The sequence below is a fragment of the Macrotis lagotis genome, chromosome X (assembly GCF_037893015.1).
Source record: "Macrotis lagotis isolate mMagLag1 chromosome X, bilby.v1.9.chrom.fasta, whole genome shotgun sequence".
In the NCBI taxonomy this organism is placed as follows: domain Eukaryota; kingdom Metazoa; phylum Chordata; class Mammalia; order Peramelemorphia; family Peramelidae; genus Macrotis; species Macrotis lagotis.
In genome coordinates, this window is record NC_133666.1 from 671059439 (window position 1) to 671071316 (window position 11878).

General features: G+C 41.4%; 1 protein-coding gene across 2 annotated transcripts; it reads right to left on the reverse strand.

Moving 5' to 3' along the window:
• Positions 1-16: 16 nt before the first annotated feature.
• Positions 17-8376, reverse strand: ARPC3 (actin related protein 2/3 complex subunit 3). 2 transcript variants are annotated; one of them, XM_074205635.1, is made up of 8 exons: positions 8269-8373; positions 7575-7649; positions 6420-6519; positions 3724-3800; positions 2342-2410; positions 1559-1685; positions 1063-1157; positions 17-279 (listed from the first exon to the last, which is right to left on the reverse strand). In XM_074205635.1, the coding sequence occupies exons 1-8, from the start codon at positions 8272-8274 to the stop codon at positions 217-219; spliced, it is 612 nt and encodes a 203-aa protein (XP_074061736.1). In that variant the 5' UTR covers positions 8275-8373; the 3' UTR covers positions 17-216. The 2 variants fall into 2 exon arrangements, with proteins under 2 accessions (XP_074061736.1, XP_074061737.1); XM_074205636.1 differs by lacking the exon at positions 7575-7649 and having other exon boundaries at positions 8269-8376.
• Between the last annotated feature and the right edge of the window lie 3502 nt (positions 8377-11878).

Here is an 11878-nt window from a genome sequence, read left to right on the forward strand (position 1 = left end):
ATAAGGAAACAGTATCTGACATGGAATGTTAGAAAATTTGTTTATTAACAGTACTTAATTTTTAATTTTTACAATGTTAAGTGTAAAAACCCTTAGCGATTCTTACACCCCATCAGTCTTAATGGCCATGCTTCTTTACCAAAAACTGTAGTTTTTGTACATCTTGCTGCCAAACACTGAATGACTCTGCAATGGGAATAATTAGACAAGATCCATTCATTGTCCAGGTCCTGAAAGACTCTTGTTCATGAACTGCCTCTTCACAAAGCAAGTCCACCACTAAAAGGGACAAAGGGAAAAGAAAGACAAGAGTCAGAGCACAATGAATAATCCTTTTGTCAAGCCAATTCTTTTCATACTTTTAAAGTATTATCTTCTCACAATAAAGTTTCCAATCTAAATCCCTACTCCCTTGGATGACAAGCCCCTTCCCTCATCTAGGGCAGTACTAGGGCATGCAAAAATCACTCAATTTAAGGTGCAGGGGCCTTAAAGTCTTGCTCTCTGTCTTGACTCCAATGTTTCAAGGATCTACATTGTAACAGATGTGGGCCTTCTGTCCCTGTGGTGTCTCCATAACTCAGCTGATGGACTTCCGGGCCTACTGTGACTAAAAAATTTACCCCCTAGGTTAGTCTGTTCTGAGTCTCTGAATTTGGTAGGCTAGGCCTCAGACCTTGATCACATCACCAAGTCTACTTCCCAGTTTGTGTAGGGAATTCCCAACGAGAACCATCCCTCTAAGGATGCAGATCAGCACCACAACTTCTAGTCTCAGGGAGCCCCCTGGGCCCTGAGAGATGAAGGTTCTTGTTCAGGGTCATGTGTCCAAGTTAGGATGAGAACTTAGAGATGTCCTGACCCTAAAGCCAGTTTTCTCTGCCATGTTGACTTTTCATATGGCCCAAACCCACTTCTCCCTCTTAGTGGCTCAACACTACTTGGTAAATCAATGGAAAACCTCAAAGTATTCATATGGACTCATAAGGATAGTGTTTAAGAATTACCACTAGACAAAGTATGAAGTTGAATTACCAAGTGGGCCACAAAAATGCATCTCACCTTGCTAGGTTTGTCACTCTGAGGATCAAAGACCTTCTCACAAAGCCTCAGTCCAGTTTCTTGCCTCAGTTGCTGTAAATAGGCCCTCATCACTTCTGAAAACAAATGACATGTAGAATACTTAGATGAATGTAACTGGGGACATGTGCCATGAACACTGAATCCTTGTTTTGGAGGTGACATGTTGTTATCCATTCCCATGGAGTAAGAAATCAGGATTACAAAAAACAGCTGTTGAGAAAGGATTTTTATTCTGGTTCAATAAATCTGTTAGACTGAAAATTCCACTGCTCTTGTTGCCAAAACTTACATCTGACTTTTGTGAGCGTGACTAATAAAACAATCTGAATGCTAATGGATATACTTTCAATCTGTGTCCCTGGGAAGAAGAGATGACAGCATGTGTGCAAAGTATGTTCTAAACCAACTGGAGGATGAAATTTTCCAGTACAAGCAAGTTCAGGCCTACTAAAGGAGGGGGACACCTTGTTCTTACCATCTTCTTGTTTATTTGCAGGTTTGGCATAAATTGCATTAAGAGGGAAACCCGGTTCTCCAGGAATAGGAAAATTGGTGATTCCCAATGTATACATTTCTTTCTCTCCTTGGCTTTTTGAGTTGCACTGCAAAACAAAAACCCAAACCACATGTGTTTTACAGGATTTATAAGAGATCCACAAAAGGACATTCAAATCAAAGTAACTAAAAGTTTACTAGGAGCATTTACATCAGTAAATACTGATTTATCCTCAAAGAAAAAGGTTCCTACAAAGGACTGTAGTAGTAATCTTTCTAATAACTGAGATAGACCCTCTCATTTCACAAAAAAAGGAAACAAGGTATAAGAAGCTAAATGACCTATCCAAGATAACAACTCCTTAGAATGTTACTTCTGTGTTTTTTCTTTGTCCAATTCTTCCACACTTAGATAATTCCATTCAGGTTTTCTACAAACTCTGTGATCTTCAAGCCAGAAGATGTCTTTCATTTGTCCTCGGACTTCTAAGTAGATCCAAAATCTAATCAAAGAGATTGGTGTGGAGCTCTGCAAATGCTCTAAGAATTAGTTTAAGTGCTGGTTAATTGAGCTCAATTGTGGCTTTTTTCTTTCCTCTAGATTATAAGAGATAGTTGACTGGTTAGAAGAAAGGAAAGTGTTGTTTAAAAATATAGCAATAAAAATAAAAGAAACAAAAACTACATCTATTAAGAAAGATAAAAACTTATCACCTATTCCTATTAAATTTCCCCCCATGCAAAGTCAACAGAGTGTTTTTACCTTCTGAAGCTTCTTTAAGCATTCAGAAATGTAAAGAGTTATGTAGATCAATGTCCTATCAGCTTCATTCTACAAAGTAATGGAACAGAAGGCAGTTAGTCATAGATTCTTAAAATAGGAAAATAAATCAACTTTACTATGAAATTAAAGAAGCATTTTCTACTTACTAGTTACTGAAAATGAACCTAATGGCAAGTAATGACATCCTCAATCTATATGACATGAGAAAATGATGACAGAAAGTGTGAAAACTGAGTCGCTAAAATTCATATTCTAAAAGCCACTTTCACTTTTGCCCACTTCTGGGGAAGGGGCTGACGGCTTCCATATCAGCCTTTGAGTTTTTGCTCCCATCCCTCTCAGCCCCCTTCTTCCCATTTTTAAATTAGAGATCTGATCCTTAAAGCCTTCTGAGAAACTCTAAAAGCAACATGTCATCCTGTGGAGGAAGGAGTGATTGTCACTTCTTAGGAGTTCAAAGGCCCCCTATATATTTGGCTAATTCTGAAAGTTCCATTTTCTTCAGGTTCCCTGCTAAGAACAAGAACATTCCTGACTCTTTAAGGAGGAAGCATTTATTTCAGATGTGACTCATTCTTGAACAGCTAGTTCCACTGCTTTGCCTAAGCAGAAGGAAAATGTAGAAAAAAGCTAATGGATGCTGACATTGTGCAAGAGAATCATCTGGCCAAGTATTACTTTGACTTAGCTTTAAAAATAAACTAGCTCCCACTCTCTTCATTCTGCCTATTAGTAACACCATGGGATCTTTAGTGACAGCAGGATGAAGTTCATAATGTTTCAAAAGGTCTGTGATTATTATCAGCACAAAGGGCTGCACAGGCTGCAAACCTTCCCCAACCCCAGGAGATGCTTTTCTTAAATTGTTATGGCCAAAACAACCCATGAGCTGGAGACCAGTCTTCTGATGCTGCCAATCTCTCTAGATTGTATCCAAAGTCATCATATTTTAGTGCTGGCCAGGTCTTGGTATGTCTGTTCTTAAAATCCTTCCAGCTTATACATCTACAAGATCAGAGCTCCAGAGAGCCAAAATGAGGCATTCAAGTTGAAGTTAAGTAACAAGGGTAGGGAGTGATATTAGAATTCATCTAGATTATAAACATTATTGAGAGCCTGTATTCAGCATAAAGAATGTTATGGTCATATATTTGGACTAGTCTGTATCTAAAAATCTGAAAAACTTTTTGATTCTGCTTTGCTTAAGAAGCGGAAGTTTATGAATTTTTGCTTTAGAAACTTCAAGTCACTGGTTGAAATAAACATTTTAAACCCACCTCCCTTCCAAGTAAATAGGATCAAGGGTCAGAGATAGAGGTGTATTTGAAGTGTTATCAATAATATTAAAATATGTAACTCACCTTAATTTCATAGTTTTTGAAGAAGACATTTGCCTTGAAATAATAGATAGCTTCATCCACAATATCTGTGTCTTTTGCTAAGCAAGAGATAAGAGAGGAAAAAGAAATTAGTCAACAGTAAAATGGCATATCTATGTTTGTATATGTATATATTGGAGGTGGGGGAAAAGATAGTTCTAATAGATTTTCAAGGAGAAAAATTATAAGATGGTAACTAAAATATGACTTTGGAAACAAATTCTGGGGGAAATATTTTCTTCAAAATAAGCAGCATCTATTTTGAGCCTCTGAAAGTGAACTTCAGTTAAGATCTGCAACCATGATGGGGAAAGGAAACACAACCCTTTAAAAACCATGACTAACAAACATATTTGCACGTGTCCTTTGGGATAGGCAGAAATCTTGAGAAAAGCCAGAAATGCTACTGCAATAGATTTAGGCACATAATTTCATCAGCTATTTTTGTTCTTTTCACTTTCTCACTGTTTAAAAGGTAAGAAAACTGGGGCCTGGATCTAGCAATTGCCTTCAGCAATTCAAAGAGATCTAATCATTTTAAGTCCAATATAGTATCTCATATCTTGCAGAAGAAATGCAAAATGATCCTGCAGTCTGGATATCCTAGAGAATAATTTCTTTTTTTGGGGGGTGGGGGGGTTCAAGGCAATGGGATTAAGTGACTTGCCCAAGGTCACACAGCTAGGTAATTACGAAATGTCTGAGTCTGGAATTGAACTCAAGTCTTCCTATCTCTAAGGTCGGTGCTTTATACACTAAGCCGTCCAGCTGCCTCAATTTCAACTAAATTCTATAGAGGAAGCTGCTGCTGGCTCACAACGTGTTTTTCACCAAATCTCTCCAATTCTTCTTACTTAAAATCAGAATAGGCTGTGTTGACTTCTTTGAAGTATAAGGATGCATTCTGGTAACTAGAGTCATTGGGAATATAATTCAGCAAGGCAAATAAATGGCCATTCACCTCCCACTCCTCAAGCCATTTTTCCATTCCCTAACTTGATGGGTGTCTCTCAGAAAGTATAATTCTAATTCTTTAGACCAGTTTGGTAGTTCAAGCTAGGCCCCCAAGGACACTTGAAGGATCTGGGATTGTGACAGCTTACTAGCTGCCTGAGGCACGAGGATGGTGATTTTCTCAAGGTCACAGAGTGATGGTGTTGTCAGAATTTTAATTTGATTCTTCACTTCAAATCCAGGGCTACACACTAATCTGCTGGTACAGATGACTTATCTCTTATTCAATATGTTAAAATGGAATTTTAGTGATCTGAGTTTCTCCCTCACAGAATCTGGCTTGACAGGAGTGCTCTGTGATTTTTTTTTATGTGTTATGTTCTTTTATGTGCCATCTTCCATCTGCTTCCTTTTCCTTCATCTCAAAATCTATTAAGAGGGATGAGTCATTGAAATGCATGAAGTTTTTTTTTTTTGCAAGGCAAATGGGGTTAAGTGGCTTGCCCAGGGCCACACAGCTGGGTAATTATTAAGTGTCTGAGACCGGATTTGAACCCAGGTATTCCTGACTCCAGGGCCGGTGCTTTATCCACTGCACCACCTAGCCGCCCCGAAATGCATGAAGTTTACGGAGCAGTAAAATGGTGCTGAAACTAAAATTAACCTAACAGGAGTTTCAACCTAGAAAGTCTGACAGAAGGAAGAGACAGGGTCAGAATCAGATGGATAGGGGCGGCTAGGTGGCGTAGTGGCGCAGTGGATAAAGCACCGGCCTTGGAGTCAGGAGTACCTGGGTTCAAATCCGGTCTCAGACACTTAATAATTACCCAGCTGTGTGGCCCTGGGCAAGCCACTTAACCCCATTGCCTTGCAAAAAAAACCTAAAAAAAAAAAAAGAATCAGATGGATGATTACAACCATAACCTTGGAAACAAATTAGCAATCAGCATGGCACTGCCCTGCATGTTTCATGGGGAACTTAAACTGCTTCAGAATAATTCACGACAGAGCTGAAGAGCAGGGCCTTCAAGAAGCCCAAAGCTATGTTCCCCAAACTAAAGAGCCAAGAGAAAAAGAAAACTGTTTAAGGGGGGGGACCACCATTAAAGAAACACTGCTGGGGTGGCTGGATGGTGCAGTGGATAGAGCACCGGCCCTGGCGTCAGGAGTACCTGAGTTCAAATCTGGCCTCAGACACTTAATAATTACCTAGCTGTGTGGCCCTGGGCAAGCCACTTAACCCCACTGCCTTGCAAAAACTTTAAAAAAAAAACTAACAGAAGGCATAGAGATATTCTCTTGCTGACAATGAGGGTCCAAAAGGAAGTTGGATGAGGAAGTGGTTTTAGAGTGCTAAGATGTTTGAGAGCTAAAGGGGAAGAAAAGATACAGAGCTGCAGTCTACAGAGCAAACTGAATCTTTAAGCTTTGTCTGGAGTCAAGCTGTTTATTCTCTTCCTTCCAACTCCCAAGAAAATTTTTAACCAGGAAGTGAAATGAGAAAAAAAGTACTTAATTAGACAGATAGAAATGAAAAGTCATCTTCACAGACCTGGGATAAAGAGTCATTCTAAATGACCAGAGGGTGCAAACAGCAGCCTGAGCAGAGGAAAAAGGCAAAAATTTTCCATGTTCATGATTTACTAGGGTCAAACTAGTTACCTAGATACCTCATTCCTCAAAACTACTTTTTTAAAAAAGAAAGAAAAAGAATATAAACTTACTTTCTCTTGGAGCGGGTCCTTTAAATTGACTTCTAATGGGTAATAGAGCCATGTTTCCAATGAGTTTGGTGTCGGGGTCCATGAGAGAGGAGTGGTAAGCCTGCAATTTCAAGCATGTAAGAATGCAAAAGGGGCAGGAGAATAAACACCGGTAGAATCACAGAATCTCATATTGAGAAGGAGCCTTAGACACTTATCAAGTGCATCCTATACCTGAATTAAGAATTTACTTGACAATATGCCCAACACTTGGTCATCACGCTACTGATGATGACCTCTAATGGGGAGAAGAGAACAAGCCTTTATACCCCATCTGTTGGAGACACTGAGGTGGAAAAAAGGTGAAGTGATTTGTCCAGGATCACAAGTTCATTTATGTCTGAGGAAAGATTTCCTGACTCTAGACCTTGAGCTCTGGGAATGGGAAACCATTCAACTTCTGGACAGCTTTAATTGTTAGGAAATTTTTCTTGACAAAAGTCTGCCTCTCCACTACTTCCATTTCTTTGACCAAACAGAATAAATCTCAGACCTCTTCTACATGACAGCTCCCCAGACATACAAGGAAACCAGCCCTTCCAGGTCTCCTTCTCCTTCTGCTCTTCTCCAGGCTAATCATTAGCAAATCCTCCCCCTGATCCTCCCATGACAAGGTTCCCTGGGCAACTGGGCCACCCTCCAAATCTGTCACTGCTGTTCTTAAAATACAGACACCACATTCTCAATGGGCAGACTAGAGTCCAGTTGGCCTAGACTCTCCTGATTCACTTACTATAACTACAGTCTAAAAGAGAATTCACTTTTGGGGCATGTCACCTGAGAATGAACCTGTAGTTCAAACTCCCAGATTTTCTTTACTCAGTGGTCTAGACATTTCATGTGCAAGTCAAGGATGCATCTTATTGAAAAAGGGACAGTCCATCCGAGACAAAGATCTGATGATATTTCCTGACTAAAATGTCCTCACAGAATGGAAAAGTCTATGGGGGGGTGGAAGGGAGAGGAAGACTAGCCATCAAGGAACCAAGGGCTTGGTTCCAGTCCCAGTTCCAACACTGGGTGTGCTGAGCATCATCTGTAAAACAGGCATGCTAGCCTCTAAAGGGGATTTAGTTAATCATCTAGTCAAAGTTGTCATTTAAGCGTACAACCTACCTCTCTGATCAGATTTATATCTGCCTGTCTGTAAATCCTAGATTTGGTGCTCTTGGAGAAAAGAGCTTTGGAAACCTTAAATTGCAATAAAAATAGTTGTCATTTAACAGAACTCTTGTAACCACTTTGAGTGAAAAGGGGGCTAGAGGCAGAGGTGGGGATGGGTTAAGGGGAAGAGCGGAAGAGGAAATCTGGAGACAGTCTGGCGTTGGGGAAGAGGAGGAGAGGAACACAGAAACAGAAGGGGGAGACAGGAGGTAGGGGGCAGCCGGGATAAGGGCAAAGAGCCCCGGGGCCGTTCTCGAGTTCCTGATTTGTATCCATCCTCGGTGCGGGGCTACCTCTCTGCGGCGTGTCCCTTGGGGGCCGATCTGCGCCGGCCCGGCCTGGGGAACCTCTAGCGTCCCGCTCCCTCATCGTCAACAAGGAAGGCGGGGAGCGGGTTCCCGGGCTCTGGCACTGAGGCGCCCCGAGGGGCCTCCTGGGCGCCGCAGGCCTCGCCTCCCCCGCGTCAGCCTAAGCGCCCGGCGCCCCAGTCCTCACTCTCCGGCGCGGCCTCCCCGGCGGGGCGCGGGCCCGGCTTCCCAGTCCGTCCTGGGAGGGGGGTCCCCCGTAGCCCGGGCCTCCCGGCCGGGCACCCCCGCCCCCCTCAGGGCCGCCCCGCGGCCCCCTCGGGTCTCTCCCCGCGCCTCACCGGCATCTCGGCGGCCGGGCCTGGACTTCGGGACGGCGGAAGGGACGGACTCCTGTCAGAGACCCCGGCGCTTCCGGTTTGGCGGCCGGGTGGGGTCTAACCGGAAGCGATCCGGAAGAGGCGGGGGCGGGAGGCGGCCGCACTTCCGGCGTCGTCGCCGGCAACGCTAGAGGGAGCTCGGAAGCCCGGATGGCGGCGCCGCGCGCGGCTGCTGCTCGTGCGCATGCTCTGAGGCGCTGCGGCCTGGGTGTGGCTTCTGAGGCGGGTCTTAGGGGAAGGGGCGCCCTGGCAACTCCGCGGAACCCCTCCCTCTGGGCCTCAGGCTTTTCACCTGTAAATCGGGAATTGTATTTTCATATTTTAAGAACATCATCCTTTGGAGAACACAAGTTTCTCAGTACTGGGGCCTCATTTTTAGTGCAATTTAGGGATTAAAAAAATCTCATTTGAAAATTTTTATAGCAAAAAATATTTCAAATAAAATACATGTAAAAATCTAGTGCTAAATCTGCTCCCCTACAAAGGACGCTTGTCAGCCTTGGGAGGCAGGAAATGAACCCCCAAGGGGGCAACACATGGGGAGGCCAGAAAGGGGGGGGCTGAATGAGCACCCCCCCAGGCCTGAAGAGGCACCTTAGACCTGTCTCTAAGCAGGGACAGAACTTTCAGTTTTCCTGAGAATTGGGGTGTTTTTGTTTTGTTTTGTTTTTTTTGCAAGGCAGTGGGGTTAAGTGACTTGCCCAAGGCCACACAGCTAGGTCATTATGAAGTGTCTGAGGTCAGATTTGAACTCAGGTCCTCCTGACTCCAGGCCAGTGCTCTATCCACTGCACCATCTAGCCAATCCCAAAATTACATTTAAGTCCCTGCCAGCTCTGAGATTTATTTATGAATGATCTCTGTCCTCAGTCAACTTTTCTTTATTTTATTTTTAAAAATTTATTTTCATCTCATTTGTACATGCATATTTCCAAGTTACAGAGTTTCCCTCCACCCCTCCCTTCCCACCCCCCTCCCCTCAGGGAATAGTCAGGTTAGGATTTTACATACATATTTTGTTAAATATGTTCACAAATTAGTAATTTTTGGCATGAGGAATTATGATTAAGGGGAAAGAGATACATAAGAGATGATTTTTATAAAGTGTTTATCAGATTCAGACAGATTGGTTTAGTTTTTCTGTGTTTTGTGTTTTTTTGTTGTTGTTTTTCTTCCTCTGGTTGGGGATAACCAGTCCATAACCAGTCAAATACAGTTGACCTAGCTCTAGCTCTCTGGACTATCGAGAGGAGTTGCATCCATCAAGGTTGTTCATCTCACAATGTTGTTGCTAATGTGCACATTCTTATTTTGGTTCTGCTCCCTTCCCTCAGCAGCAGATCCTGTAACTCATTCTATGCTTCTCTAGAGTCTAACCATTTATGGTTGCTGATAGAACAATAATATTCCATAGTTTTCATGTACCATAACTTGTTCAACCATTCCCCAATTGATGGGCATCCCCTCAATTTCCAAATTTCTCTCTCTCTCTCTCTCTCTCTCTCTCTCTCTCTCTCGATATATATATATATATATATATATATATATATATATATGTATATTTAGGTTTTTGCAAGGCAGTTGGGGTTAAGTGGCTCGCCCAAGGCCACAGAGCTAGATAATTATTCATTGTCTGAGGCCAGATTTGAACTCAGGTACTCCTGACTCCAGGGTTGGTGCTTCTATCCATTGTGCCACCTAGCTGCCTCTTCTTATCCCTTTTAATGAGATTGATTTTTGCTTTTACTTTGTATGAGATTTTTTTTTACTTCAGCTGAGACATATTATGCTCCAACTTTTTACCTTTACTTGATATGTAGATCCATACTCTGCTTCAAATGTGTTTCTTATAAACAACATATTGTAGGATTCTGGTTTTTAATCCATCCTGCTTCTGTTTTATGGAGAGTTCATCCCATTCACATTTACAGTTAAGATTACTAATTATGTATTTCTCCTCATGCTGGTCTTTCTCCATTTATATTTGTCTCTTTCTTCCTTTTCTCTTATTCCTTCTCACCAAAATTTTATTACCTTTCCCCTTTGACTTTTCTTTTAAAAATTTACTTTAAATTTCAGTTTATTTTCACTTATACCTTTCTTCCCTTTTTACAGTCCCTTCTTCCCTTATCTTTCCCTTTCTCAGTCCCCCCTTCCCTGTAGAATCCAAGTGGGAATGTATCCTATCCCCTCACTGGGCTAAATCTATTGAATAGAATTTACTCAGCATTCTTCCCCTCTAAAATTATAAATCTTTGTGCCTGTTCCCTTGGTGTTATTTATTGCTCTAATATTATTAATCAGGTATCATCATTCACAATTTGATTATTTGATTGCTTGATAAACTATTGTTATCAAGATATCACAGATTGTTTACTTGTTAAGCAATATTCATTCAAATTGCATTAAATTATAATCATTTTTTACCTCACCCCCTTTTCAAGTATCTTTCAAGTACACACAATCCTCCTCAAGAGCCAAAGTATCATCCAAAGCCATATCATTTCTTGAACTTTTGTGCCCCTTCCCCCAGGCCTATTTTCTTTCATATTTTACCTCCCCCACCATAGTACTTAACACCTTAAGTGAAGCAAGGCCTATTCTCTCTCCCATTTTACCCCCCCACCTCACCATGGGGTATTTATCCCCTTGTTAAGTCAAGTACCCCTTAAGTCAAACCCTGATCTAATTAACTGCATGAAAAGATCTCTATGTACTGGGAGGCTTTGGAGTTTTCACTGAGAACTTTACAATTGATGTAAGTTGCAGAGACACTGGCTCTGCAGTTTATGATGCCCTCATTAGACAAGGTGCTAAGCACAGTGGGATTAAAGTGAATCAAAGAATAATGAGACACTTAGGTTTACAGTTAATACCCCTGCTTTTCTTCAGGGCTTTTTGTCTCAAACATAGTGATGTGATCTTGGACCTCTACAAAGGAGATAAAATCCAATTATAACCATATCCTTTAGGTTCATTCTCAATTATATTCTACCCTCTAATTAACCTTAGATAAGTTCTAAAGAATTAGAAGTGTTATAGCATCCATTTTAAGGTTATATACAATTTGATAGTCTTGACCAACATTTGTTTTGTTTTTTCCTTCCCCTTTTCATTTAACCTTCTTTTTTTTGAAATGGAACTCTTGCATTGTGTATTTGGTGATTGAATTCTTATTTCAGTTTTGCTCTTTGCATCAGGAAATTCTGGAAGTCCTCTATTCTGTTGAACATCCATCTCTTTCCCCTGCCAATTTATGCTGAATTTTGCAGGGTAGTACATTCTGGGTTGTAATCCCAGGTCCTTAGCTCTCTAAAACATGCTATTCCAGTTCTTCCCATCCTTTGGTGTTGAGGCTGATAGGTCCTGGGTGAGGCTGATTGTGTTTCCTTTATATTTGAATTGTTTTCTTTTTGCTGCTTGGAATATTCTCTCCTTTATTTGAGGGTTCTGGAATTTGACTGTTACAGTCCTTGGAGTTCTTATCCTGGGGTTTTTTTATGAAGGAGTTCTGTGGATTCTTTCAATGGTTATATTGTTATCTTGTTCCAGTAAATTTGAATAGTTTTCC